Genomic DNA, 27,921 nt, shown 5'->3' on the forward strand with positions numbered 1-27,921 from the left:
CCAGTTCCTGCTCCAGGTGGATCACGTTTGGTCAAAACTCTCCACTATGACCTGTCCATCTTGGGTGGCCCTGCACGGCATAGCTCATAGTTTCTCTGAGTTATTCAAGCCCCTTCGCCACGGCAAGGCAGTGATCCATTGGGAGAAAGGCGATGGCAAATCTAGACAACATCTTAAAAAGTAGAGACATCACCTTACCAACAAAGGTCCGTATAGTTAAAGCCATGGTTTTCCCAGTAGTGATGTATGGAAGTGAGAGCTGGACCATAAAGAAGGCTGATCGCCGAAGAATTGATGCTTTTGAATTATGGTGCTGGAGGAGACTCTTGAGAGTCCCATGGACTGCAAGAAGATCAAACCTCTCCATTCTGAAGGAAATCAGCCCTGAGTGCTCACTGGAAGGACAGATCCTGAAGCTGAGGCTCCAATACTTTGGCCACCTCATGAGAAGAGAAGACTCCCTGGAAAAGACCCTGATGTTGGGAAAGATGGAGGGCACAAGGAGAAGGGGACGGCAGAGGATGAGATGGTTGGATAGTGTTCTCGAAGCTACAAACATGAGCCTGACCAAACTGCGGGAGGCAGTGGAAGACAGGAGTGCCTGGCGTGCTCTGGTCCATGGGGTCACGAAGAGTCGGACACGACTAAACAACTAAACAACAACAACAACAACTTCAGATATACAACACATGACTTAAATCAAGGGATGGGTGGTTGAAATCCTGACAGAGACCCTACCAGATACTTTTAGCTCCAGATTATGAATGATGGAACCTAAAAATAATTGTTAAGTGCATTGTGATGCGTTATTTACTGTGCAAGCCACTTTGAAGAATCTCAATGAGAACAGGTGATAAACTGTTCTTATTTATATATGTATAGGCCACTTATTGGCAGAATCAGCTCGCAAGCAGTTTACAAAGTATAAAAACCTGTTATACAGAAATTGAAATAGAAAACAGCCATAATGAAAGTACACAATAAAACAGTCCCATTAAAACATTAAAATACCAACATCCATCATTAAAATGTGCTAAAATAACCACATGATGACAACACAGCAATCGAAACCAAACAGGAGACTTGGGTCAAGATCAGGGGAATGCCTGTGTTTACAGGTGTGTGTCTTCAAGAGCTGGCGGAATGCCAAAGCAGATAGCCAATACTCAGATATCTATGAGGTTCATCTGACATGCTGCAACTTCTCCTGGCACAAAATAATAACACATAAAAATACACATGTACAGAAACCAACCACACCAGGGAGTGAATTAGCTAGATAGAACTAAATACCTTTCCACCAGATTTTTCTCATACCTCGTAATGAATAGAATGAAGGCTGTGACAGCCAATGAGATCCAGGGTCCAATCTAGAACGTTATCAAGGTAATGTTTTGGGGAAAAGGGGGTTTATTTGTACTGGAACCATCTGAATTGAAAATAAAGGTTTTAGTCAAAACTGGGTTCTTCTACCAGCAACAAGAGGCATGGAGCTTCATTATAGATAGGATAAGACCATTCTCACAGCAGCTGTAAATTAAAGTGCCAAGCTTTTGCACATACGTTTCTCACTAGGCTTAACTTTCTTCTCCAGGAAACCACTCCAGTACAACCTATGATTATTCCAGGAAAAAACTTCCTACAGCTCATTAGGGTTTTCTCCTGAGTTATCAAGGTGGTGGTCAACTACTCTATTCCGAACTTAAAAATGGAAAGCATAATGCTGGTGGTCAACAAAAGAGGTTTAAAGACTGTCTCAAGGCAAATCTTTTAAAATGTAGTATAAACACTGACAACTGGGAAACAATGGCCAGCGAGCGCTCCAGTTGGAGAACAGCCTTCATCAAAGGTGTCATGGACGTTGAAGACACTCGAACTCAGAACGCAAGGGAGAAACGTGCTAGGAGGAAGGCACACTTGGCAAATCCACACCATGATCAACTCCTGCCCGGAAAACAATGTCCCCACTGTGGAAGGACGTGTGGGTCCAGAATTGGCCTCCACAGTCACTTACGGACTCATTGTTAAAACCGTGTTTATGGAAGACAATCTTACTTAGCTACGAGTGATCGAAGAAGAAGAAGAAGAAGAAGAAGAAGAAGAAGAAGAAGAAGGTTGTTCCTCCAAAACCACGAGGACTATAAACTCGTTGTTATATAAAAGCCCTGATTCCAAGGAAAGAGTTTCAGACGCCAAGTTAAAAGCTGTATTCTGTGCTCCGCTGTGATCAATTGCAGCAAGGTGGATTTCGCTAGGCTCCCTGGAGGGTCTTTTTTGTGCTAAACTCAACCTCCCCTACAAGCACGAAGGCACTTTGCGATTTGGTCTCCCCAGGCCTCCAGAAGTGGAGCAAGCCGATAAGCGGCTGCAGCGACAGCTGCTCTTGGAGCTGTGGATTGAGTTACAAGGGAGCGCAGATTGCTTTTGTCCACTCGGCTCTGAGCCATCCATCACCAGCTCTGACAGCGCTTAGAACTGCAGGAACACACCGGCCACAGCGGCTCTCAGCACTGGGCTATCGGCGACATTACATCTCAAGATACAGGATTACAGCAGAGAGGCGCTTATACCCCCTAAATTGAAAGAGGGTGCAGGAGATCTGATGCACATCTCGTGTCAAAGACTTCAAAGGCACAGGGCCGCCAGGGAGGAGGGACGCTTGCCAACACCTCCTTACACTCCCTAACGCACATAAGCACAGCGGAAGCAGGTTACAAATCTTCCAAGCTGCAAATCTTTTAATGCCTTTTACATTAACATGGAATTCCTCCATCTCCCTTTAAAGAGGAAACTGATGCATCGTATTTAATGGATTTAGAAGGGATTCTGCATCTAGGGCAACCCACCTGCTGAATAAATGGGAGAGCTGTCCTGGAAGCTGTCAGCTGAGTGCTCTTCAGTCTTCTTGCTATGGTAGTGAGCTTTTGTTTGCAGAAATACAGGTACACAGGCATGAATGCCTCTGAGCATGTACAGAATTTATCCCCAACCCCAACAAAAAGTACTGTTTTTCCCCCCATGAAGGGAATGTTTTCTCACATGCTTTTGAATTATTGGTGTCAATAAGCATATGGATAGGCCTGATCTGATAGGCATTACATAGTTTGACTTTCAAAAAGCTTTTCATAAAGTCCCTCACCTAGGACTAAACTTAGCTGTCACGGAATAACAAAAGAGGTTATCATCTGGATATGTAACAGGTTAAAGAACAGGAAACAGAGAAGGAATAAATGAACAGTTCTCACAAAGTGGCGTCTTCCAAGGACTGATATTGGAACCATGTTTTGAAATTTGCTCATAAATGCCCTGGAGTTAGGCATGAACAGGTTTGCTGATGACACCAGAGGGTTCCAGATGGAAAGAGCAAAAAGGGATTGCAAGAGGGTCCAAAACACTTTCTTCATGCTGTGAATGAACATTAAAACGGCAAGTGTGATTCAGTGATGCACATTGGGGTTAAAACATTGCAACTTCCCTTCCTGAAGTTATTAATACCGATTTATAACCGATTACTGCAGTGCTAACAACAGCAAAACAGGGTATTGCACAAAAATGGAAAAATAAAGATCCCCCTACCATAACTGATTGGTTAAGCAAAACCTGGCAAACTATCTTAAGCAGAAAACTTACATACAAGAGAAATTCAATACTTAATAATCAAGAAAATATTTTTTTATTGAGAGGTGCACCTTGTTTTTACAGTTTGGGAGTTAACAAAGTTAGTGATATTTTTCCTTTTAATTTCTTCAAGGTATTATAGTTTTGTTGTCTCGCTCTCTCCTCTTCATATGTCATTTCCTTGTTTTTATTCTTTTGCATGAGATATAATAGATTTTGCTGCATATTGTTACAACATAATACTATTACATTTTAAATAAAGGGAAAGGGGATTTTTTTCTGCTTTTTTGGGCAACTTCACATATACCTCTTACGAGGTCTGACCAGGAGAGCTATATTTGGGTCATAGTGAATAGCTTGATGAAAATGCCAACCCAGTGAGTGGCAGCTAGGAAAAAGGCAAATTCAACAAATTCCACACTAGGTATCATTAGGAAAGAGACAGAAAATGTAATTGTTTTTGAAAATCTATGGTGCAATCACACTTGGAATACTATGAACAGTTCTGGTTGCCTCAGCTCAAAAAGGATATTGCAGGTTCAGAAATGGAGAACTAAAATGATCAAAGAGGTGGAACAATTCAGAAAAGCCTACAACATTCAGGGCTTTTTAGTTCAGAAAAAAGGAGAGGTGGGGGTGAGGGGACATGAATTATATGCATAAGACACAAATGATGTGCAAGAAGTTGACAGAAAAAACATTTCCTGCTTCTCTCATTACGCTGGAATTCGTGGACATTCAATGAAGCTTAATGATGGAAGATTCAAGACAGACAAAAGACAGTGCATTTTCACACATTACACAGCTAAACTCTGGAATTTATCTCCAAAATTCAAGTTACATTTAATAAATTTTGCATACTGCCAACCCTCTGACATATTCTTAGGTTTGCTAAAGGACGAGCATACCTTTCCTGGGGAGTGAGGTAACTTACAATTTAATCAACAAAAACATAAATGCTCAGTGTTCAAAGGCAACGCCAACTTTGATATTTTCTCTTCCCACCAGAGAAGGTTATGGAATGTAGAATATTCTCTTATCACACACCAGAAGCAACGTGGATTCAAAAGAAGTGAACAATCAGCATTAAGCAGAAGATCCAGACAACTGGTTTTAAGGGAGAGCTCTCCCTTGCAGCTGTGAGTTGCCTGCAATTCTTACTCCTCAAAGGGAAGCCACAGCGGTTTCAACCCAGTTCAAAATATCTGCTAGCATTGGATATAAACAGGAAGCAAAAGTTCCCACTTTTGTGTTTGGTTATGGAAACCTAACAGAGGTGGGAGGGAACCAAAAGGAAAAAGCTGAAATTAATGCCAATTTTTAATTTTTAAAAAAACCTGATTAAATCAGCTGGACCAGAAATGACTTATGAAGCTGCTTTGTACAGACCTAGTTCTCATTTAAAACTAAAAGAGAAGAGGCCCCATGTGCCACATGCATCCTAGGGGCCAGTCGCTTCTTACCCTGGTGCGAATTCATGGCGAAGATTTTGGCTAACGTGCCTATATACCCCCAAGGACCAAACATGCTGTACCCCAGTGGCTGTTAGTTTCTGTTTGCCACTGAGCAGCTGCTTGGAGTCACAGGACTCTGTTTACATTCCAGGGATTCCAGGCTATTGGAAGTCTCACGGAAGAAGGGAGACGGGATGTGATGTTAGTGGTTTCCGGTTTACTTTGTTCAGTTGCTCTCACAGAGAGAGGATGTATTTTTCTCTGCTCTCTGCATAGCTTAGAAATAAAGCATAGCATGTAGCCAAACCTCTCGTCTCTTCACTGTGCTGGGAACTCTGCTGAATAGAATGTGCCTTGGAGCCTCATCAAAGGCTCGAGGTCGTTAATTATTCGGAGGCGATTCCGGAGACTCGGCCGGAAAATGGAGCTTTATCAGCTTGGCCGAGTGGAGATTCCGACAGTGGCATGGTAGCAGGTCCAGGGGTGCAGTGTGGGGAGGGCTGGGTGTGCCGTGCCCCCGAGCACATTTTCTGGAGGGGGATTGACTAGGCACCCCCACAAGAGGCTCCCATCTTCCTCGTGCCCAACTGCAGGACGTGGGAGTGGAGTGGAGCGTCTGCCACGCTTCTCCTTGGCTATGCCACTTGGAGCTCCGCCACAGCGGAGAGAGGCTACCAGCCACGCACCTCCATCGCTGGGTCACCCTCTCCAGCCCAGCAGCTCTGGCAGAGAGGAGAGTGGGCGGCATTTCCATACGCTCTGCCCATGAGCAGGCCCCGTGACTTCTTTTGGGGGTGCACACCCCAGTTGAAGCTGCGTGAGAAGAAGGTATGGGGAGGCAGCCCCCACAAGTGCCTAGACCAGGCGGCCACTTTGATTCCCACCTGCTTGATTTACCTGAACTCTGAGGGCTGTAGCTCAGTGACACGGCACGTCCGCCATACGGAAGATTTTGCACGCAATTCTCCTACATCTCCACTCAGGTGGCAGGTCTTGAACTTAAGAGAACTACACAGAGTAAGCAAAAGGGGGCTTGACCAGTTGCCCACAGCCTTTTCCAACACGAGACCCACCTTTAACACAAACATGTGTTTGGGGACCTATTCATTATATACATATTTTTAAAATGTGTGTGTATGGAGGTAGTGCTGGTGTTGAGACCCACCTTAGATCAGGTTTTGACCAATGGGTTAGATCAGGAGTAGCCAACATAGTACCCTGTAAGGTGTTGTTGGAGTCTGACTCCCATCAGTCGCACTCAAAATGGCCAATGGTCAGGGATGCTGGGAATTGTAGTCCAAAGCATCTGGAGGGCATCACAGTGGCTAGTTAAGCCAATGGTTATTAAGACACCTTAATATGTTAACATGCCTCCCCCACAAAGAACAGAGGTTTGGCAAAAAGCCAGACTGAGCACCCTGGGCCAAACTCCCCACTTCAATGTCTAACATGAGTTTGATCATGGAGAAGCCAGCAGGAGCCAGAAGCATCTAGCAGAGTGGCAGCTGCTGCTACAAGATCTGCCAGATATCACCCCAGATGAAGTTTAGCACCAATACATGGAGATGAATTTGAAACCCAAATTCCAGAAAGACCCAACAGGGGGCTCCAGAAGAACCTGAAGAAGTGAATTATGAGTATATCTCAGGAGCACAAAAAAAGAGTAGTGTTAAAAAATGGTAGTGTCAACCCAATGATAGAACAGTAGCTTTCGTAGCCCAAGCCTGGGCTGGTCTATGAAAAATGAGTCCAGAGTCATTGGCACATCCAGTGTGATTGGCATGTGAGGCCAAGTCACCCAAGGGCAACTGAGGTTCCGCAAGCAATCATTCCACAAGGAGAGCCAGCACACCAAGTTCCTCCAGTTTTGCTCGGATGATGGCATCCCAGCCCTTGTTGGCCTGGGGGTTGCGAGGCGATGGGTGCATCACCCCCTCGACTCGCACTTGGATCCCAGCAGCCGACAGGGCCTTGCGGGCACGCTGCTCAGCAAAGCGCCCCACGCCGATCACCATGTTGACGCCCAAGAGCTTGACGGCTTCGCACAGAGCGTCGTCACAGACCTGCAGGAGCTGTTCCCGCTTGGCGGCCGGCAGGTCGGCCGGAGTCAAGTTGCGTCCGCTGTGACTAAGAAAGAGAAGCGGGCAGTGGTTGTGAACGAAACAGTGGCGGAAGAACACCTCGGGCCTGGCGCACAAGGAGCGGAAGAAGCCCCAGAAGCGGGCGCCGCTCACCTCCGTCTGGGGGCATTCCAGGCCCCGGATAGGTCTCTTGGGGTGCTCCCTTGGTGGCTTGGACACCTGCCCACGGACCTGGAGCCAGTCTCGGACCAGCTGCACCTCTCCAAAGGGCACCTGCAAGGGAGCAAGAACCATCACATAGGAATCAAGATCTGATGGGAAAGAGTCTGACTCCATAGGCTTTGACAGATCTGCATTTGCTTTGGGATTTCTGTGGGACTCCCAGTTTGTCAGAAAAGGCGCCCCCAAATCAATCTATTTCAGAGAGAAGGGAAGTAAACAAGTTAAAACACAACGTCCTTAGCAAGTAGCCCCAAGACTAGGCGGATGTCAGGCTTCGGGTAATCTTACCAATTAGAAACTTTAATAATCACAGCAAGAGAACAAAGAACACATCTCCTAGTAATGGCGGTGCTCCCAATTAAGGATTACACTTCCTTCCAGGAGGCTTTGCTCTCCCGGATCTGAGCTTATACTATGAAGCAGCGTGCCTACTCTGGTTAAAAGATTGGATAAAATTGGAGAATAGAGACTTATTGGACCTAGAAGGTTTCAATAATCGGTACGGGTGGCATGCATATCTCTGGTATGAGAAAGTGAAAGTTCATAGGGCATTTTTAAACCATATTTTTAGGGGACCAATATACCAGGTCTGGGAGAGAAATAAAAACCTTCTCGAAAGAAAGACACCCTGGTGGATCTCACCAGTAGAGGTCTTAACAATAAAAAAAACCAACATGGAAGGGAAGAACGCCACCTATGAAGATTTGGTAAGAAAAACAGAACAAGGGCCCAAACTTAAACCTTATGAAGAAATAAAGGACCTATTCACTGGTTGGTTACAATACCATCAGGTGAATGATCTGTTAAAAGAAGATAAAAGGAAATTGGGCTTTGAGGACAAAAAATCAAAATTTAACATAGAGATAGTAGAAGGTAAGAACAAAACATTGTCTAAACTATATGACATACTACTGGAATGGCACACAAAAGATGAGGAAGTCAAAGAGGCAATGACTAAATGGGCAATTGACTTTGGTTATAACATTGAGTTTGAAAAGTGGTTGGAATTGTGGAATAGAAATATCAAGTTTACGGCCTGTACGACTTTGACGGAAAATGTCTGGAAGATGTTGTACAGATGGTATCTTACGCCGGCGAAATTGGCCAAAATGTACAGATTAAAGAATAAGACATGCTGGAAGTGTGTCAAAGTGGAGGGAGACCTCTACCATATGTGGTGGCTATGCAACAAGGTGAAGGTTTTCTGGGAAGCAATTTACAATGAGCTCAAAAAAATATTAAAATATACCTTTCCCAAAAGACCTGAGGCCTTTTTGCTGGGAATCATGGGCAAAGAAATAAAAAATGAAGACAAAAAAGTATTTCTTTATGCCACCACAGCTGCAAGAGTTATGTTGGCACAAAATTGGAAAACAGAAATTATGCCTAATATAAGTGACTGGCAGGTCAAAATGATAAATTATGCCGAACTTGATAGATTAACAGGCAAAATACGTGACCAAGATGATCAGAAATTCCAGAAAAATTGGAGTAAATTTTGGAAATATATTGGAACGGATCTATAAGACGAACTGGCGGGGTTAGGGTAATTCTACCAGCGAATAACTACAAGTTTAAAAATTAAATACGTAATCATGGAAGTGATCTGATACTTACCAAAAGGGTGAAGGGAAGTCAACATTATGAATTTTTTTTTATGAGTGTACGTTTATTTTTTGTTCGTATAGTATGGAGAACGGGAAGAAAAATCTATGTAAATAGGTTTATTTTTGTATTTGTTTGTTTCTTATAAATTTTGAATAAAAATTTAACCATCAAAAAAAAAAAAAAAGGATTACACTCCCTTCCATCCCTATTAATCTACGTCACTCCTACATCTTGTAATCTGAGTTTATATCCTCTGTGCTTTCTGTTCTGACACTTTCTGAGCTCTTCTTGACCTTGGGTTGAGTGGAGGAATGCTGTCCAGAGACTGTGAAACTGCTAACCCTGTCTCCTCCAGTGTTTCTTCTCCTAGCTGTTCCCCATCCAGTATTTCCCAGCTTCTGCCTTCTGAACTATGTCCCTCTGCAAACCACTGTTCCAAATCTATACTGTCCTCTTGCTCCTGGAAAGATTTAGGAGCAGGAACAGGGGGAAGGGGAGGCTCCCACCATTCAGTGCAGCCCTCCTCAGCACAGTCCCTGACAGCTGTTCAGAGACAAAGAAGAAGACAGCTTCATGGCGAAACCTCCACTAGGGATCTTCACCACAGAGAGAATCCAGATTACTCCATGGGGGTACCACAATTATTTCCTTGCATAGCTGCTCAAGATCCTGCTAGCGTGATTCCCATAGGGAATTGGCTGCTGTGAGAAGATGCTGGACTAAATAGGCCCCTGGCCTCCTCCAGCAGGACTCTTTTATGTTCTTGTGCCACTGTAAGATTCATTTTGGAAGAAAAGCCATATACAGTGGTACCTCGGTTTACAAACTTAATCCGTTCTGGAAGTCCGTTCTTAAACCGAAACCGTTCTTAAAACGAGGCATGCTTTCCCTAATGAGGCCTCCCACCACCAGTGCCCTTCCACCGTTCGGCTTCCGTTCTTAGACCGAGGTAAAGTTTGCAAACCGGGACTCTACTTCCAGTTTTGTGGAGTTCGTAAACCAAATAGTTTGTAAACAGGGCTGTTCTTAACAGTGTACCACTGTATAAATCAGGCATAGGCAAACTTGGCCCTCCAGATGTTTTGGGACTACAATTCCCATCATCCCTGACCACTGGTCCTATTAGCTAGGGGTGATTGGAGTTGTAGTCCCAAAATATCTGGAGGGCCGAGTTTGCCTATGCCTGATATAAACAACAATAATAAGTAGGAAAGTCAAGGGTAGATGTATAAAAATGGATGTTTCATGGGGTTTTGGGAATCATTATTCATCTAAGCAGTTTTTCCTAACCTTGGGTCTCCAGCTGTTTTTGGACTACAACTCCCATCATCCCTAGCTAGCAAGACCAGTGGGTCAAGGATGATAGGAATTGTAGTCCAAAAACAGCTGGAGACCCAAGGTTGGGAAAAACTGATCTTATACCATGGGTGGTATTCAACTCGATTTTGCTGAGAGCAGACACACTGAAATCAATGGACCTAACTTAGTCCTGTTCATTAGTTTCAACAAGACTCCTCTGAGTGAAACTTAATTGACCCCATGAGTCTTACTTCTGTGTAGTAAACATATATAGGACTGTGAGATGAGCTTACAGAGGACCTGGCTGTGCAGCGAAGTCTTTTGCTTCACAAGCCTTAATTGTGGACAACAGAGACAGGGGCTTCTTCTCTTTTAAATTGTTTTTATTAAAGTTTTTCTTGGAGCTTCCGGTGCAGGCCAGCCAAATACAGACCTCTCCTCCTGGTTTCCAGCTCAGCCCAGCTGCTGCTCTGAAAAGCATCTACTGGTATCTTTTCTTTGGGGAGGGGAGTGGGATAAGCCTTCGTGATGAGAGGCTAATCCATCTATCGTTATCAGACGCTGATCTCCATAAAATTTAAATGCTCACACAGGCCACAAAATGGATTGGGTTTTCAAAAGGCAGGCCAAAGGGAAATAAGAATGGAAGTGACCATGTGTGCAGCATGGAATGGGGCTTCTAATGCCATGCGTGGTCTCTCCACTGGAATGCTAAGACTTTGGGATTTAATTCAGTTTTCAAAGAGCATGCAGAATTTCCCAGCCTCTCTAGGTAGAACTAGGAAAAACTCCTCCCCGAACATCCTGGAGAGCCTCTGCCAGTCGGCGTAGATAATATGTAGCTAGATCAGTGTTTCCAAAGTGGCTGATATTGCCCCCTGGGGGGGGGGCTGGAATGATCCGGGGGGAAGTTGTAGCCTTGGGTGCAATTGGGAGGAGTTGATTAAAAATCATGGGGTGGTGGAAGCATAAAGAAAGAAGAAATAAAATGTTGAAAAACCATTTGTAAATAATAATAATAATAATAATAATAATAATAATAATAATAATAATAATAAATTCAGTAACAACAACAACAACAACAATAATAATAATAATAATACCCCACCCATCTGGCTGGGTTTCCCCAGCCGCTCTGGGCTGCTCCCAACAGAATAAAAAAGCAATAAAATATCAAACATTAAAACCTTTCCTAATCAGGGCTGCCTTCAGATGCCTTCTAAAAATCAGATAGTTGTTTATTTCCTTGACATCTAATGGGAGGGCGCCACCACCAAGAAGGCCCTCTGCCTGGTTCCCTGTAACCTCACCCTAAGGACCATCTAGTCGCTGCAAGGCAGGAATATGCAGCTATACCGTATGGGGATCAAACCTGCAACTCTGGGGTTGCAGCGCTCATCTCGCTTTACTGGCCAAGGGAGCTGGCGTACAGCTTCCGGGTCATGTGGCCAGCATGACTAAGCCGCTTCTGGCGAACCAGAGCAGTGCACAGAAACGCCGTTTACCTTCCCGCCGGAGCGGTACCTATTTATCTACTTGCACTCTGACGTTCTTTCGAACTGCTAGGTTGGCAGGAGCTGGGACCGAGCAATGGGAGCTCACCCCGTGGCGGGGATTTGAACCGCCGACCTTCTGATCGGCAAGTCCTAGGCTCTGTGGTTTAACCCACAGCGCCACCCGCGTCCCTTGTATGTAGAAATACAGATACATAAAAGAACGCAAATTTGTCACTGCATCTTTTTGTTTGTTCGCTTAAAGAAGGTAGATTTCCAGGGGGGCACTGAGTGCTTTCCCCCTCCCCTGAAAAGGGGGCGATAGGCCAAATAAGTTTGGGAACTTCTGAGCAAGATGGAACAATGGTCTGATCTTCAGCACCTTTGTCTCAGGGTGCTGAAGATTTTGCTAGAGTCCCCCCCCAACCCCAACCCCCCCCCCCAGTTATAATTCCTAGGATTCCTCAGACGGAGGAGGAATGACTATTAAACCAGCTTGTCTGCAGTGTGGGCAGACCACAGAAAACAGAAGCAGTTGTTTTTCTGTGATCTCCAGACTAATTCCTGTGTTATCATAGCTTAAGTTAAAGAAACAGCTTTCCCCCCTACACACACAACCCGCTGCCCTTTAGCAGAGTTGTGTCTACATCCACATCGTAGAGCTAACTGCTTCTAGCATCGTGCGTGGGGGGGGGGAGAGAATCAGTCAGTTTACACCTACCCACCTATACATGTTTAAGCTAGGTCTTCGCAATATCGCAGCAAGCACTTTGCCACCCTATCAACTTCCCTACTCCTGTCCTTTCCTGGCTCAGCATCAAAGCAGACGCGAAGCTATATGTCTGGGTGCTGACTCCGCTACGATGGGACAAGTCAGGACACCCCAGTTCCACCCACGAGGCCCAAGCCACGTGCAGGGAACTAGAGAGATAACAAGGAAGCGTTCTTCAGCAGAGAAGTATCTCCGCTGGAATCGTGCAGTTCGTTCGCCCACAAGAGCTGGCCAGGAAGCCTTGCTCTCACCTGGGGTCATTTTATTAACGCCCACCATCGTGGGCGCTACCACTGAGTTCCTTTTCACAGACAGGCAACCTGATGAGCGCTGGAGGCCCCACCATCCAAACAAGTTAGAGAGCCGCTGTGATTTTATGTTATACCTATATCTAGCTGCTGTGGTTTGCAACAGCAACCACCTTTAGCACACCAGGTGCTTACACTGCCATTGCTGGACTCGAAGCCATACATTTCCCAAATCTGCAGCACGTAAAATGCACTGGGTTTCACTCCAATGCTAGTCCTACTCCGAGTAGACCCATTAAAATTAATGAACCTCAGTGAGTCATGTCTATTAATTTTAATGGGTCTGTTCTGAGTAGGACTAGCACTGGATGCAACCTGTTTTTTTAAAAAATGTTTTTATTAAAGGATTTTCATAGATAGCAAGAATACATACAACATCTCTGTTTTCAATTCATAGAGTCCTTTCTGCAGCTCAGTTACATTCGGTGTGGGACACTGCTGTCATATACATTAACCTGTTTCTTGTTTGTTAAATCTGGAACCACATTTCATTCTTAAAAACACACACACCCCTTTTAGAATGCTTTCCTTATGGAGCTTCCACAGTGCTGTGATTTTGCCACTGGGCAGCTGCTCTGGGAAGACACACCAGAAGCCGTAACTTTTGTAAATCTGCAGGGGGTGATCTCAAATAGGGGCGGGTAATTCAATCTCATGGAACGCGGGTGGCACTGTGGTCTAAACCACTGAGCCTAGAGCTTGCCGATCAAAAGGTTGGTGGTTCGAATCCCCACAATGGGGTGAGCTCCCATTGCTCGGTCCCAGCTCCTGCCAACCTAGCAGTTCGAAAGCATGTAAAAGTGCAAGTAGATAAATAGGTACCGCTTCGGCGGGAAGGTAAACGGCCTTTCCGTGCACTGTTCTGGTTTTGCCAGAAGTGGCTTAGTCATGCCAGCCACATGACCCAGAAAAACTGTCTGCAGACAAACGTTGGCTCCCTCAGCCAATAAAGCGAGATGAGCGTCACAACCCCCAGAGTTGTTAGCAACTGGACATAACTGTCATGGGTCCTTTAAAGGTAAAGGTAAAGGGACCCCTGACTGTTAGGTCCAGTCGCAGACCACTCTGGGGTTGCGGCGCTCATTTCGCTTTATTGGCCGAGGGAGCTGGCGTACAGCTTCCGGGTCATGTGGCCAGCATGACTAAGCCGCTTCTGGCGAACCAGAGCAGCGCATGGAAACACCATTTACCTTCCTGCCGGAGTGGTACCTATTTATCTACTTGCACTTTAACGTGCTTTCAAACTGCTAGGTTGGCAGGAGCTGGGACAGAGCAACGGGAGCTCACCCCATCGCAGGGATTCGAACCGCCGACCTTCTGATCAGCAAGCCCTAGGCTCTGTGGGTCCTTTACCTTTTTTTAATTCAATCTCTCCCGATTGGTTAGCAAAATCACCTGCTCTCAGAGAAAGCCAATTGGGAGGAGGAATGGCTGGAAGTGGTTCCTAGGAGTTTTTTGGGGTTTTTAAATTACATTATCTTCCTTCTTCTGGCACACTAGCAGGTCTTGCAAGCCACACCAGCGGATCCCTGCCGTACCGTTTGGAAATGGCTGGCATCTTGCAAAATGTGCTTATTCTGAAAGAGTTGCCCAAAAATGTGGTAAATGGATCGTTTTGCTTGTGGATATATGAGCAGTCCCAGCCCATTGCACAGAGAACTGTGTTCTGCAAATGAGGCAGCAAAGGCCAGGAACAAAGGAAGGAGCTGCTACAATGGTTTGTGCCTTCACTACTGACCACATTGCAAGGATGTCTGGGATTGCTCATATGGGCACGTCTGCACAGACAGTGTATAAGGCTCCAATTTCATACACTCTTACCTGAGACTCCTCTGAACTCAATGGGGCTTACTTCTCGGTAAGGATAGGATTGCCCTGCAGCTCAGCCCCAAGTCAGCTGCAGAAAAACCTTGATATAACTGTCAGGGGTGGCAGTTATTCCATTTGTAATATGTATGGTCCTTGTGTATATGGCAGAGGACTTGGGGCCGGCCCTACCCTTAGGCAAAGTTAGGCGTTCCCCACAGGCAACAGATTTTAGGCATCATGCAAGTTGTAAGTTATGATCACTGTACAGTGGTATCTCAGGTTACAGATGCTTCAGGTTACAGGCGCTTCAGGTTACAGATTCTGTTAACCCAGAAATAGCACCTCAGGTTAAGAACTTTGCTTCAGGATGAGAACAGAAATTGTGCTTCAGCGGTGCAGCGGCAGCAGGAGGCCCCATTAGCTAAGTGGTACCTCAGGTTAAGAACAGTTTCAGGTTAAGAACGGACCTCCAGAACAAATTAAGTTCTTAACCTGAGGTACCACTGTACTTTTAGTGCCAGGGAGGGCAAAATGAGGATCTTCTGCCTCAGAAAACTTGGCTAGTCTCTTGACTTGATGGGGAGCCTGAGCTATTTGTTAAAGTTGATCCACATACTAGGCCTTGAAGTCTCATCCGAATATCCTTCCCACTAATCCCTGATGCCTGGAGTCTTGTTGCAACTGCTCCAAGTAATAAAAACAGCACTCTGAACATGTTCAAAGGCCCTCGCTTCCCTATTATTACTACAAGTGGCCCAGGGCTGAGCCCCGCAGCCTTAAATAAGAGCTTACGAGGTGAAGCCCTGATGCAGATTAAGTTGCAAATCCTGTCAAGCTCAAATTACTCTCCCCCACCTCGGCTTGCCTTCTTACCCCAGTCTGGGCCATTCCAAAAGGCCCTGGGTTCATACCAAGAAACAGCACCTCCTTGCGGAACTGACAGTATCGACGCACGTAATCTTCGTGGGGCTCCCAGGCGTATTCCAAGGGGTTGTAAACGTACTCCACGGGCTCAAGGAAGCTGAGCTCCTTCAGGCGGAGGGTCTGCTCTCGCTCTATGCGTAGAAACTGATCGGCCAAACCATCGCCCTCGAAAAAGCTCACGGGAGCCTCTGAGGAGTTCATCGGAGCTCTGCCTGGTAAATGAGAAAAGCAGAGGTTGGATGGCCATCTGCCATGGATGCTTTAGTTGAGATAATAATAATAATAATAATAATAATAATAATAATAATAATAATAATAATTTATTATTTATACCCCGCCCATCTGGCTGAGTTTCCCCAGCCACTCTGGGCAGCTCCCAATCAAGTATTAAAAACAATACAGCGTTAAATATTAAAAACTTCCCTGAACAGGGCTGCTGTCAGATGTCTTTTAAAGATAGGATAGCTACTTATTTCCTTCACATCTGAAGGGAGGGTGTTCCACAAGGTGGGTGCCACTACTGAGAAGGCCCCCTGTCTGGTTCCCTGTAACCTCACTTCTCGCAATGAGGGAACCGCCAGAAGGCCCTCGGCGCTGGATCTCAGTGTCCGGACTGAACAATGGGGGTGGAGACGCTCCTTCCTTTATTGCAGGGGGGTTGGACTAGATGACCCTTAGGGTTTCTTTCAACTCTACAATTCTATGATTCCTGGGCAGGAGAATGGATGGCTGAGTCGTGGGATATGGGCTATACAGCTATGATACAGATACCCACATTAGGTTCCACATTCTGCTGGTGGGGATGTGCGTTCTTTGGAGGCAGATCAAGCCAGCCTAATTTCTCACTGGATCACAAGCACATCAGCACAAAGGTCTTCATAAAGACCTTGGCAGCTTTAACAAGTGAAATGTACCCTGAGTGGTAAGGGACGTGGGTGGCACTGTGGGTTAAACCACAGAGCCTAGGGCTTCCCGATCAGAAGATTGGCAGTTCGAATCCCCGCGACGGGGTGAGCTCCCATTGCTCGGTCCCTGCTTCTGCCAACCTAGCAGTTCGAAAGCACATCAAAGTGCAAGTAGATAAATAGGTACCGCTCTGACGGGAAGGTAAACAGCGTTTCCGTGTGCTGCTCTGGTTTGCCAGAAGCGGCTTAGTCATGCTGGCCACATGACCCGGAAGCTGTACGCCGGCTCCCTTGGCCAATAAAGCGAGATGAGCGCTGCAACCCCAGAGTCATCCACAAATGGACCTAATGGTCAGGGATCCCTTTACCTTTTACCCTGAGTTTTACCTTAACAACTCATGCCTGTGCGTTTTTGGCTATGGGCACTAACCAGTGAATGCATTCATTGCCCACTCACATATGAAACTCCCTGGATAAGAGGGCAGGAATCTGTACACTGAAGAACGACAACACTAGTAACTATAAATTAAGATGGCATTCCTGCACAAGAAAACAAAGCAAGTTTGGGTAGGAATAATAATTGTTGTTGTTGTTGTTGTTGTTTACACCCTGCCCATCTGGCTGGGTTTCCCCAGCCACTCTGGGCAGCTCCCAACAGAATATTAAAAACAAGATAAAAATCAAACACTAAAAACTCCCCTAAACAGGTCTGCCTTCAGATATCTTCTAAAAGTCGGATAGCTGTTTATTTCCTTGACATCTGATGGGAGGGTGTTCCACAGGGAGGGTGCCACTATTGAGAAGGCCCTCTGCCTGGTTCCCTGGAACAGGCAAGAGACCATCGTTCAGAGGAAGAGTACTTGCTTTGCAGGCAAAGCTTCTCATGTTCAATGATGGGATCTCCGTATTTAAAAAGGCTCTCGGGTAGCACACTATGTAAAAGCCTCTCTGCTGAAGAACTGTTGCTAGAGCCAGAGTATAATAGAAAACAGTGGTACCTCGGGTTACATACGCTTCAGGTTACATACGCTTCAGGTTACAGACTCCGCTAACCCAGAAATAGTGCTTCAGGTTAAGAACTTTGCTTCAGGGTGAGAACAGATATTGTGCTCCGGCGGCACGGCAGCAGCAAGAGGCCCCATTAGCTAAAGTGGTGCTTCAGGTTAAGAACAGTTTCAGGTTAAGTACGGACCTCCATAACGAATTAAGTACTCAACCCGAGGTACCACTGAAATGGGCAAATAGTCTGACCTTGTAGAAGGCAGCTTTCTATGTTCCTGACAGGTATTAGAATGCAGGGAGTATCCAGGTAAATAGGGAAGGCACACACGTGAAATAAAATAAATTCTGTTCTTGCTCCACTTACCTGGCTGAGTCTTTTCTTGAGAAGCCAGGAGACACCCCTAGAAGCACACTCCCAACACTTGGCTTCCGCAACGTGGCGGCATGTCATGAAACTGTTTCTTATCACCCACTGAAGTGCTCTGTTGAAATCAACAGGGAAACATGATGGTTTGATTTTTCGAAAGCTATTTTGGCTCCAGCATTTTACTTTAACGGGATATTTTTACATTATATTCAATTAGTGCTGGAGAACTTGACTTTTAGTAGTGTTTTAAAATAACGCTTTGAAGGCTTTTCATGTTGTAAGGTGTTAAATTGTATTTTATTACGCCTGACCTGTGGCTTATAAACAAACCACTTTGGGGTAATGTGCTTTTTTAAAATAAAAAAAAGCAGTGCACAAGTTTACTAAATAAAACTATTTCCCAATGTGAAAACACAGAAACTATTAAATATGGTCTTGCCTTGTGACAATGGCTGATAGTTCTTTGTTTCTTTGTTTCACCTTAAGATAAATCATATCCTTTGTTTCAGAAATTTCATAACAGCATCTTCACTGAGGTTTTGCTATGATGTGAATGAATTTCAGTTTGTTCATACAGTGGAAAGTGATAAAGTTTGTCATTTAAACCACCTTAAGTAGGTAAAAAGGGGACGCGGGTGGTGCTGTGGGTTAAACCGCAGAGCCTAGGACTTGCTGATCAGAAGATCAGCAGTTCGAATCCCCGCAACGGAGTGAGCTCCCTTGCTCGGTCCCTGCTCTTGCCAACCTAGCAGTTTGAAAGCACGTCAAAGTGCAAGTAGATAAATAGGTACCACTCTGGCGTGAAGGTAAACGGCATTTCCGTGCGCTGCTCCAGTTCGCCAGAAGTGGCTTAGTCATGCTGGCCACACGACCCGAAAGCTGTCTGCAGACAAACGCCGACTCCCTTGGCTAGTAAAGTGAGATGAGCGCCGCAACCCCAGAGTTGGTCACGACTGGACCGAATGGTCAGGGGTCCCTTTACCTTTAAGTAGGTAAAGGTTTGCTAAATTTTTCTGGAAGAATGGTTTAACATCTGCATACAATAGGGAGAAATGCAACAGATACCACTTTCCCCAATTGCTGCAGCTCCATGGTAGGAAATAGTATCACCAGTTGAATTTCTGCCCACCATACAGGTGTTTAAAGCACTTGGAGGGGGTCATGGAGTAGCAAGCTGAAACTGGTTGACCATCCTATCCAACTACCCCTTGAAGCAGAATTCAGACCAAACTCCACCTGCCTGTTTTCCCTTATCTTCTCCAACCACCCAGTCTCTTATAAGTACCAGGGCCTGCCTCGTAAATGCTAAAACTCTGTATGTCACGCCTCAATCCATTGCAGCCTATTCCTTAACAGCCTTATTTCTTACCCCACCGAGTGAATGAGCGATTTCTATCATAGCTCTGCTTACAAGTGAACCAGGCGAGGCCTCCAAATATATTCCTCCATGGGGAATGTTCATTTTATTGCCTTTTTTATTACCATAATTAGTAAAGCATTCACTCAAGATACAAAACATTACTGTAAATAACCTATAAATGCTCTGTGCTGTGATTAAAGAAAGACAACCACCTCCACACGTGTGCTCACTTGCAATCTTGGAGAGAGAGAGAGAGAAAATAAAACTCAAGAGCCACAATTCAGGAGAGAGGAAATTAGCTCACAAAGGGCTCGCTGGCAGGTGAATACTAGGAGTCTGAACGTTCACTGGGCCATAAGCCAGGCTCTTTGCTCCTGCTCTGTGTGCCCCTTCCCCTCCAAAATAATTCCACATTTGCATCCCCCAAACTCAAAGGTATGTAAGCTAAATGACACCGAGAGTTGACAAGTTGATTTTACATAGTGCCGCACTCTGCACCGAATCTAGGATCAGATTTGGAGCTTTTGCAGGATCTAGAACAGGGATGGGGCAGCCATGGCCCAACAGATGTTGCTGGACTACATTTCCCATCATCTCTGACCGTTGGCCATGCTGGCTGGAGCTGATAGGAGCTGGAGTTCGACCACATCTGGTGACACACAGCTGCCCCGTTCCTAGTCTAGATTGTTTTTAGCAAGGAATCATACAGCAGCAGTAGGGTAGCACTGACCAATCAAACAGTCCAAGCACTCAGTTGGGGCGGCAGAAAAGGAAACAATCTGAGAGACACTCAGGGGTGCACTATGCAGGGGCCTCTCTCTGCAACATTTGAACCATCCTCCCCAAGTTTTTAGTTTCCCAATTAAAAGAAAACATTATCTACCCTCTTTACTTAGTAAATTGTTGTTGTTTAGTCATTTAGTCGTGTCCGACTCTTCGTGACCCCATGGACCAGAGCACACCTGTCTTCCACTGCCTCCCGCAGTTTGGTCAAACTCATGCTGGTAGCTTCGAGAACACTGTCCAACCATCTCATCCTCTGTCATCCCCTTCTCCTTGTGCCCTCAATCTTTCCCAACATCAGGGTCTTTTCCAGGGAGTCTCCTCGTCTCATGAGGTGGCCAAAGTATTGTAGCCTCAGCTTCAGGATCTGTCCTTCCAGTGAGCACTCAGGGCTGATTTCCTTCAGAATGGAGAGGTTTGATCTTCTTGCAGTCCGCGGGACTCTCAAGAGTCTCCTCCAGCACCATAATTCAAAAGCATCAATTCTTCGGCAATCAGCCTTCTTTATGGTCCAGCTCTCACTTCCATACATCACTACTGGGAAAACCATAGCTTTAACTATACGGACCTTTGTTGGCAAGGTGATGTCTCTACTTAGTAAATATATAGGAGCAAACAAGTTGACGGCACACTGCTCAGGTCATTACTAAGAAATCTGCCTAATGCCCTTCTACTGTTGTTGGCACTGCTTTTCCCATCATCTCTGGGGAATAATTCACTTTTGAATGTACTCACTATACACACTTCCCTGCCACTCTTACTCATGCCTCTTCATGGTTTTCCCCAAAGAATTCTAGGATCTGTAGTTAGTTTAGGATGCTGAAAGTTGTTCCTTCCAAGAGCTACAATTCCCAGAGTTCTTCTGGGAACAGAATAGGGGCCTCCTAACAAATCTCAGCACCCTTAACAAACCACAACTCACACAATAGCCTGGGGGAAGCCAGGGTTGTTTAATGTGGCCTCATCGCTCTTTAGATGTATGGCATGAATATGACCTTAGAATTCAGCAGGGAAGAGAATGGGGAAATACTAGGGTTGGTTGACTCTGCCTATTGTTGGCTGTGGTTACGTCTGCCATTGGTTCTGGCTGCACCTCTTGTTCGTCTCCCCGACTTCTGCTCTGCCACTCTCAATGGGCACTGCCCACCACTGGTAATAGGGCTCTTGCCAATTAGAGTTGCAAAACTGCACCCAATTTTGCTTGTTTCACATCACCACCTGCAGGCAGGAACATCCACCCCCCTGTCTGAAGAACACTGGCCGAGAAGATTTATTATTATTATTATTATTATTATTATTATTATTATTATTATTATTACCCCGCCCATGGATCAACCATACCAGACCCTCCAAGTGTCCGTATTTTCCAGGGAAAGTCCCAGATTTACAGAAGCTGCCCTGGTTTCTGACTTGATCCCAGAATGTCTCCACTTTTCCTTCAAGGTAAAGGGACCCCTGACCATTAGGTCCAGTCGTGGCCGAATCTGGGGTTGCAGCGCTCATCTCGCTTTATTGGCCAAGGGAGCCGGCATACAGCTTCCGGGTCATGTGGCCAGCATGACTAAGCCACTTCTGGTGAACCAGAGCAGCACACGGAAACGCCGTCTACCTTCCCGCCGGAGCGGTACCTACTTATCTACTTGCACTTTGACGTGCTTTCGAACTGCTAGGTTGGCAGGAGCAGGGACCGAGCAACGGGAGCTCACCCCGTCGTGGGGATTCGAACTGGCAACCTTCTGATCGGCAAGTCCTAGGCTCTGTGGTTTAACCCACACCGCCACCCACATCCCTTCACTTTTCCGTAGGATGTCCCTATTTTCATTGAAGGGTATGTAGTTATGCAACCCCTGAGCAAAGGAGATAAGTAACTATACAACCTTTAGAAGTCATCTGAAGGAGATAGACATATAGATGATAGATAGATAGATGATAGATAGATAGATAGATAGATAGATAGATGATAAATAGATAAGATGGAAGCTGCCCAGAGTGGCTGGGGAAACCCACTCAGATGGGTGGGGTAGTAATAATAATGATGATGATGATGATGATGATGATGATGGAATAGGGTGTCCCAATTTTCATTGGAGAAATGTTAGAGGGTAAGGTATACAGTGCTGAGACTGAGGCTTGATCGATCTATTGGGACCACAGCAGGGCACTGCATTGATGAATGGAAGTCCTAACCGCCGCCCCGCCCTGCTCATGGGCAAGATGCTTTTTGCACTGTCAGCTATCCATGGTCTGCCTAGGCAGCCCTGCACTAATGAAACCTTCTGTCATGCTGCTACAAATACCCACACTCCCATCATGCCTATCTGCCATGCAGGTCGGTACATTTCTGGTCATGCAGGCACAGCTCCTCTCTGCATAGACATTGTTTTCCAAAGCAACCATGAGGACCGGGCGCTTGGTCTTTCAATAAACTGAACATTCAAGAGTCTCACAGTGCTCTCCTAAAGAGTCCATGCTTCCCCCTTGATCACAGTCAGCTACGTTTTGGGTGGGGGGGAACGCTGCAAAGGGGAAAGGAGCAAATCCAAAAATTATCTGGGAGGAAAGGGATACCCACTTGCCCCCCCCCTTTCCTCAGAGGGGCAGTGTGTGAAAATAGGGCCCTCCCTCTCCTTAGCCTTATTTCAAATCCTCAGAAGGAACGTCATCTCATAAAAGCCGTGGCTGCTGAGAGATTTAATTGCCTTGCCAACTGCACGGGGTGTAAATCTACGAAGCTCCGGATGTTAACAGCCTGAGAACTCCGTGCTCCCAGAGCACAAATTAACAGCATCCCATTCGCAGGCAGTGGCGTCCCAGCATGCCTGAGCATTTAACAAGGGGCTTGGGAGAAGGGGGTGGGGAGCAGGAGGGCATCTCCCCTACAAAGGGTCATTCAAGGGGTTGCATTTCCTCAGCAGGTGAATGGGATTGTCCTGGTCTCAAGTTTCTACAGTAAAACTTCCCGGCGATCCTTCTATACCCATCACAGGAGCACGTTCACATTCTCAGTGTTCCAGATGAGAAGGGAAGGACCTCTTAAAATCGTCCTTAAAATCTCAGTGTTCCAGATGAAAAGTACCGTATTTTTCGCTCTATAAGACACACCAGACCGTAAGACGCACCTAGTTTTTGGAGGAGGAAAACAAGAAAAAAATATTCTGAATCTCAGTAGCCAAAACAACAAGAGGGATCGCTGCGCAGTGAAAGCAGCAATCCCTCTTGCTGTTCTGGCTTCTGGAATAGCTGCGCAGCCTGCATTCGCTCCATAAGACGCACACACATCTCCCCTTACTTTTTAGGAGAGAAAAAGTGAGTCTTATAGAGCAAAAATATGGTACCCTTTAAAATTGGAGAAGTGGAGAGAAAGAACACTTTGGTCATCTTTTTATGATGAGACTTGAAGTCATCATCCACAACATGCCCTCCTAGTGCTAATGGGTTTGTTGGTTTATTCCATTTGTATCCCACAACCTCACAACCACCCTGTGAGGTAGGTTCGGCTGACTGACCGACGGGCACAAGGTTACCCTGTGAGTTTTACAGCTGAGCAGGGATTTGAACCCTGGTCTCCATGGTTTGGGACGAGGGTGGCGCTGTGGGTTAAACCACAGAGCCTAGGACTTGCTGATCAGAAGGTCAGCGGTTCGAATCCCCGCGACGGGGTGAGCTCCTGTTGCTCGGTCCCTGCTCCTGCCAACCTAGCAGTCGAAAGCACGTCAAAGTGCAAGTAGATAAATAGGTACCACTCTGGCGGGAAGGCAAACAGTGTTTCTGTGCGCTGCTCTGGTTTGCCAGAAGCGGCTTAGTCATGCTGGCCACATGACCCGGAAAGTGTATGCCGGCTCCCTCAGCCAATAAAGCGAGATGAGTGCCGCAACCCCAGAGTCAGCCATGACTGGACCTAATGGTCAGGGGTCCCTTTACCTTTACCTCCCAGGTATTATCCTAGCCCTCTGGCCACTAACCCACAACAGGCATGGCAACTAACTTAGCATGGCACTGAATCTACAGTTGCCACTCTTTTGATGGATAGAGGCAGGTGAAGCTTTACCTGTTGTATTTGTGCCAGCTGTGTTGCTCTTAAAAGCACAGGGCCTCTGTCCAATAAAAAAAAAAGTGGCAGCTGTTTTGCACCTAGCACCAGAACTGTATTTGTTCAATGCCGCTGAAGGAACACCAACTCTGTACAGTACCTTAAGGAGAAAGAGCTCACAAGTGCACCAGTATCCCCTGAGATTTTCCATTCATTGGTTAAGTTTTTAAAACTGGAAATGATAGCAGCAGGGACTTAATATTTGTATACTATAATAAAAAATGTATAGATTTGTGATATCCATGACCAATTTCACACATGCCACAAAGCACAATCGACACCCCCAGCCCCCTGTTGGAATGCATGTGTGCGTGTGCTTGTAATCAGATTTTTAAAACTGATTGATGGACATGAAGGAATGTGGATTTTAAGTGGTATTTCAACCATCCAGTCCCCCAGTCTGGTCTCTGGTGAAACTGATAACTTTGGGGAAAATCTTTTGACAATTTCACTGGTGGGGTTGTTGTTTTCCCTGCCCCACCCCCACCCCTAAAAAAAACTACACACACACAAAGCCATCTCTGGTGCATAAGACGCTATTTTAAGTTTTTAAAAGACGGTGCATCACCACTGACATTATAAGTCACTAACCTCCCAGCTGCAGTTCTGCCAGAAGGAAGGAAAAGGAAAGTTGAAAGAAATCAGCATTGGGTGAAATTGACAAGCTTTCTCCAACCTTGTCTATTTTCACCAGAGAGGGGTATATAGAGCATTTTCAGGCATTTACTTTTTTTATCAGAACTCTCAGGCTGAACTGCTACTGTCAGTGAGGAAAAGACCGAAAACAATATTGAGCACAGCACTCTGCTCCATGAGAATATAATTCTTTATCTTCTTCTTTTTTAATGCTTCTAGCTCTCATGGGTATATGGCCAATATCTGATCGAATCAACCTTCATTTTTTTTAAAGGCATGTTTCTAGCACTCATGGTTCAACATGCATTGCAGGGGGGTTGGACTAGATGACCCTTGGGTTCCCTTCCAACCCTATGATTATGGGATTCTATGAACATTTGGTTAAAAAAATCTCAAAAGCCAGAGGAGCAGCTGATCAAGATTTGCAGGAGGGAACAAGCAGAAATTCAATGCCCCTCCCCATGAAAATTGCAACTGCAAAATTAACTGCACTGTTAATTATGCAGAACATTATGCTTTTTTAAATAAAACAAAACCTGAAAATTAGTTGAAAACACGTAGCTTCTCCTCTTGCAGGGTTTGGTTAGCTTGACACAGAATTTTGATTTTTAAAGTTCTCATTTTCCTACTTAGAAGTTGGCCAACTTACGCATGAACCTGAAAAGGTCAGCCGACTTTAGGATGAACAGGTCAGAGTACAGTTAACATAACAAGTTAATGAAAGGCCACGGATATACAGTGGTACCTCTGGATGAGAACGGGATCCGTTCCGGAGCCCCATTCGCATCCTGAAGCGAACACAACCCGCATCCGCGGGTCGCAATTCACCACTTCCGCGCATGTGCGTGATGTCATTTTGAGAGTCTGCACATATGCAAGCGGAGAAACCTGGAAGTAACGCGCTCTGTTACTTCCGGGTCACCACGGAGTGCAACCCGAAAATGCTCAACCCGAAGCTACTTCAACCCGAGGTATGACTGTATGGAGCAAGCAGATCCTTCACATTTGAAGCCCTTCACGGTTTGTGCTTGCCAGGACAGAATGGAAGGCATTCCGGTCCCCTAATTTTCACCATGCCAGCTTCAGAACATCCATGGGACTTGGGACCAAAGCCTGCCACCACTCCATCCCCACAATGCTTCAGAGCTTTACACTGCTGGTAGTTACTGCCCACTTGGATAGAGGCAGACTTGCTGGTACAGCAGGCAGACACACACACACACAAACACACACACTCCAACAGTGGCCCTCTCTGCCAACTGGAGAGGCAAATGCACACCACCCAACCCCATCAGCCATCAACATGGCGGGGTAGAATTGCATTTTTAATCCTGCTGAAGATTGCAACCTTAAAGATACAGAAGTGCCACTGATCAACCAAGGCTACTTTCAAATTCATAACATCTGGGTCAAGGCTACGCAAGCCCCCTCCAGTTTCCCTGGCCTGTACTTGCTCCCTGCTTCCCATTCCTTAGCCTTAGGTACAAGAGCTTGAACTGATGCCATTCTAAAAAATTAAAGTCAGCATGGTGTAACTGTTAGACCTTGGACAACAGAATTCGAATCCCAAGCCAACCAGGAAGCTTGGGCCCATCACTGCCTCGTAGCCTAACCTACCTCAACGGTTTAGTTACAGGTAGGTAGCCGTGTTGGTCCCCTTCATGGATCACTGCCTTGCAGTGGTGAAGGGGCTTGAATAACTCAGAGAAGCTATGAGCTATGCTGTGCAGGGCCACCCAAGATGGACAGGTCATAGTGGAGAGTTTTGGCCAAACATGATCCACCTGGAGCAGGAACCGGCAAGCCACTCCAGTATCCCTGCCAAGAAAACTCCATGGACATGAATTATGGTGCTGGAGGAGACTCTTGAGAGTCCCATGGACTGCAAGAAGATCCAACCTCTCCATTCTGAAGGAAATCAGCCCTGAGTGCTCACTGGAAGGACAGGTTGTGAAGCTGAGGCTCCAATACTTTGGCCACCTCATGAGAAGAGAAGACTCCCTGGAAAAGACCCTGATGTTGGGAAAGATGGAGGGCACAAGGAGAAGGGGACGACAGAGGACGAGATGGTTGGACAGTGTTCTTGAAGCTACCAGCATGAGTTTGACCAAACTGCGGGAGGCAGTGGAAGACAGGAGTGCCTGGCGTGCTCTGGTCCATGGGGTCACGAAGAGTCGGAGACGACTAAACTTCTAAACAACAACAGCCGTGTTGGTCTGCCATAGTCGAAACAATAATAATAATAATAATAATAATAATAATAATAATAAAATCCTTCCAGTAGCACCTTAGAGACCAACTAGTGTGCATGCACATAATAGCTCATACCAATAACAAACTTAGTTGGTCTCTAAGGTGCTACTGGAAGGAATTTATTTTTATTATTATTTTGTTTCGACTACCTCAAAGGGGTGTTGTGAGGATACAGTGGAGAGGGGGAGAACTATGGGTGTTCCTTGGAGGAAAGCCGGGGTATAAATCCAAAAATAAATAAAATGAAAGCCACAATGGTGACAGATAAAAGGGAAAGACGAAAGGAAATAGTTGGCAGCAGCCAACCATCCAAGACTCAGGCGAGATACTGCAGGGTGATTTGAGGACGCAGTGGCCAAAAATAAAGAGACACCAGAGGATACAGCAGTCTAGGGCTATAAAGCTGTACTGCTATCAAAGGAACCTCCATGTTCAAAGGAAGTATACCTGAGATTAGCAGACCCTGGAGACAAAGAACAGGGGAGACAGCTGCCTAAAACATGCCTTGCTTGTGAACGTCCCGAGGACAACGGACTCGCTGCCGCTGGGTCGCAAAGCTGCCGGATTAGATTATCATGGATGTTTGGTGTGATTTAGCCATTACTTTCTCGTTATCCGCGGGGCGCTTTGCACCCCGACAGGTGGAAAATTAGCTTTGCAAGCCATGTGCAAACGCAAAAATGTTTTGATTTAAACACTTAAAAAACAAATGTCGTCTTTTTCTCATCCCATCTGCACCACCTCCCCACCTCCATCACTATATTGTCTAAACTAAATTATGCCAATGAAAGCTGAGTGAATGAACCCCCCTCCCGCCCCCTCCGCAGACTCCCGGTCTACTTTACCTACAATGCTCGGTTCGGGCCACGTGCCTCTCCCATTTCCTGTGCGGTGGCTGCTGGGAGCTGTAGTCTTTCCCCTCCCGCAATACCCCCAG

The 27,921-nt window shown here is 45.9% G+C and overlaps 1 protein-coding gene across 2 annotated transcripts; it reads right to left on the bottom strand.

Moving 5' to 3' along the window:
• Positions 1 to 3,650: 3,650 nt before the first annotated feature.
• Positions 3,651 to 27,919, bottom strand: SMUG1 (single-strand-selective monofunctional uracil-DNA glycosylase 1). 2 transcript variants are annotated; one of them, XM_028721610.2, is made up of 4 exons: positions 27,830 to 27,919; positions 17,860 to 17,977; positions 15,538 to 15,800; positions 3,651 to 7,426 (listed from the first exon to the last, which is right to left on the bottom strand). In XM_028721610.2, the coding sequence occupies exons 3-4, from the start codon at positions 15,787 to 15,789 to the stop codon at positions 6,899 to 6,901; spliced, it is 780 nt and encodes a 259-aa protein (XP_028577443.2). In that variant the 5' UTR covers positions 15,790 to 15,800; positions 17,860 to 17,977; positions 27,830 to 27,919; the 3' UTR covers positions 3,651 to 6,898. The 2 variants fall into 2 exon arrangements, with proteins under 2 accessions (XP_028577443.2, XP_028577444.2); XM_028721611.2 differs by having other exon boundaries at positions 27,834 to 27,916.
• Positions 27,920 to 27,921: the final 2 nt, after the last annotated feature.

This window comes from Podarcis muralis, chromosome 2 (genome assembly GCF_964188315.1).
Source record: "Podarcis muralis chromosome 2, rPodMur119.hap1.1, whole genome shotgun sequence".
NCBI lineage: Eukaryota > Metazoa > Chordata > Lepidosauria > Squamata > Lacertidae > Podarcis > Podarcis muralis.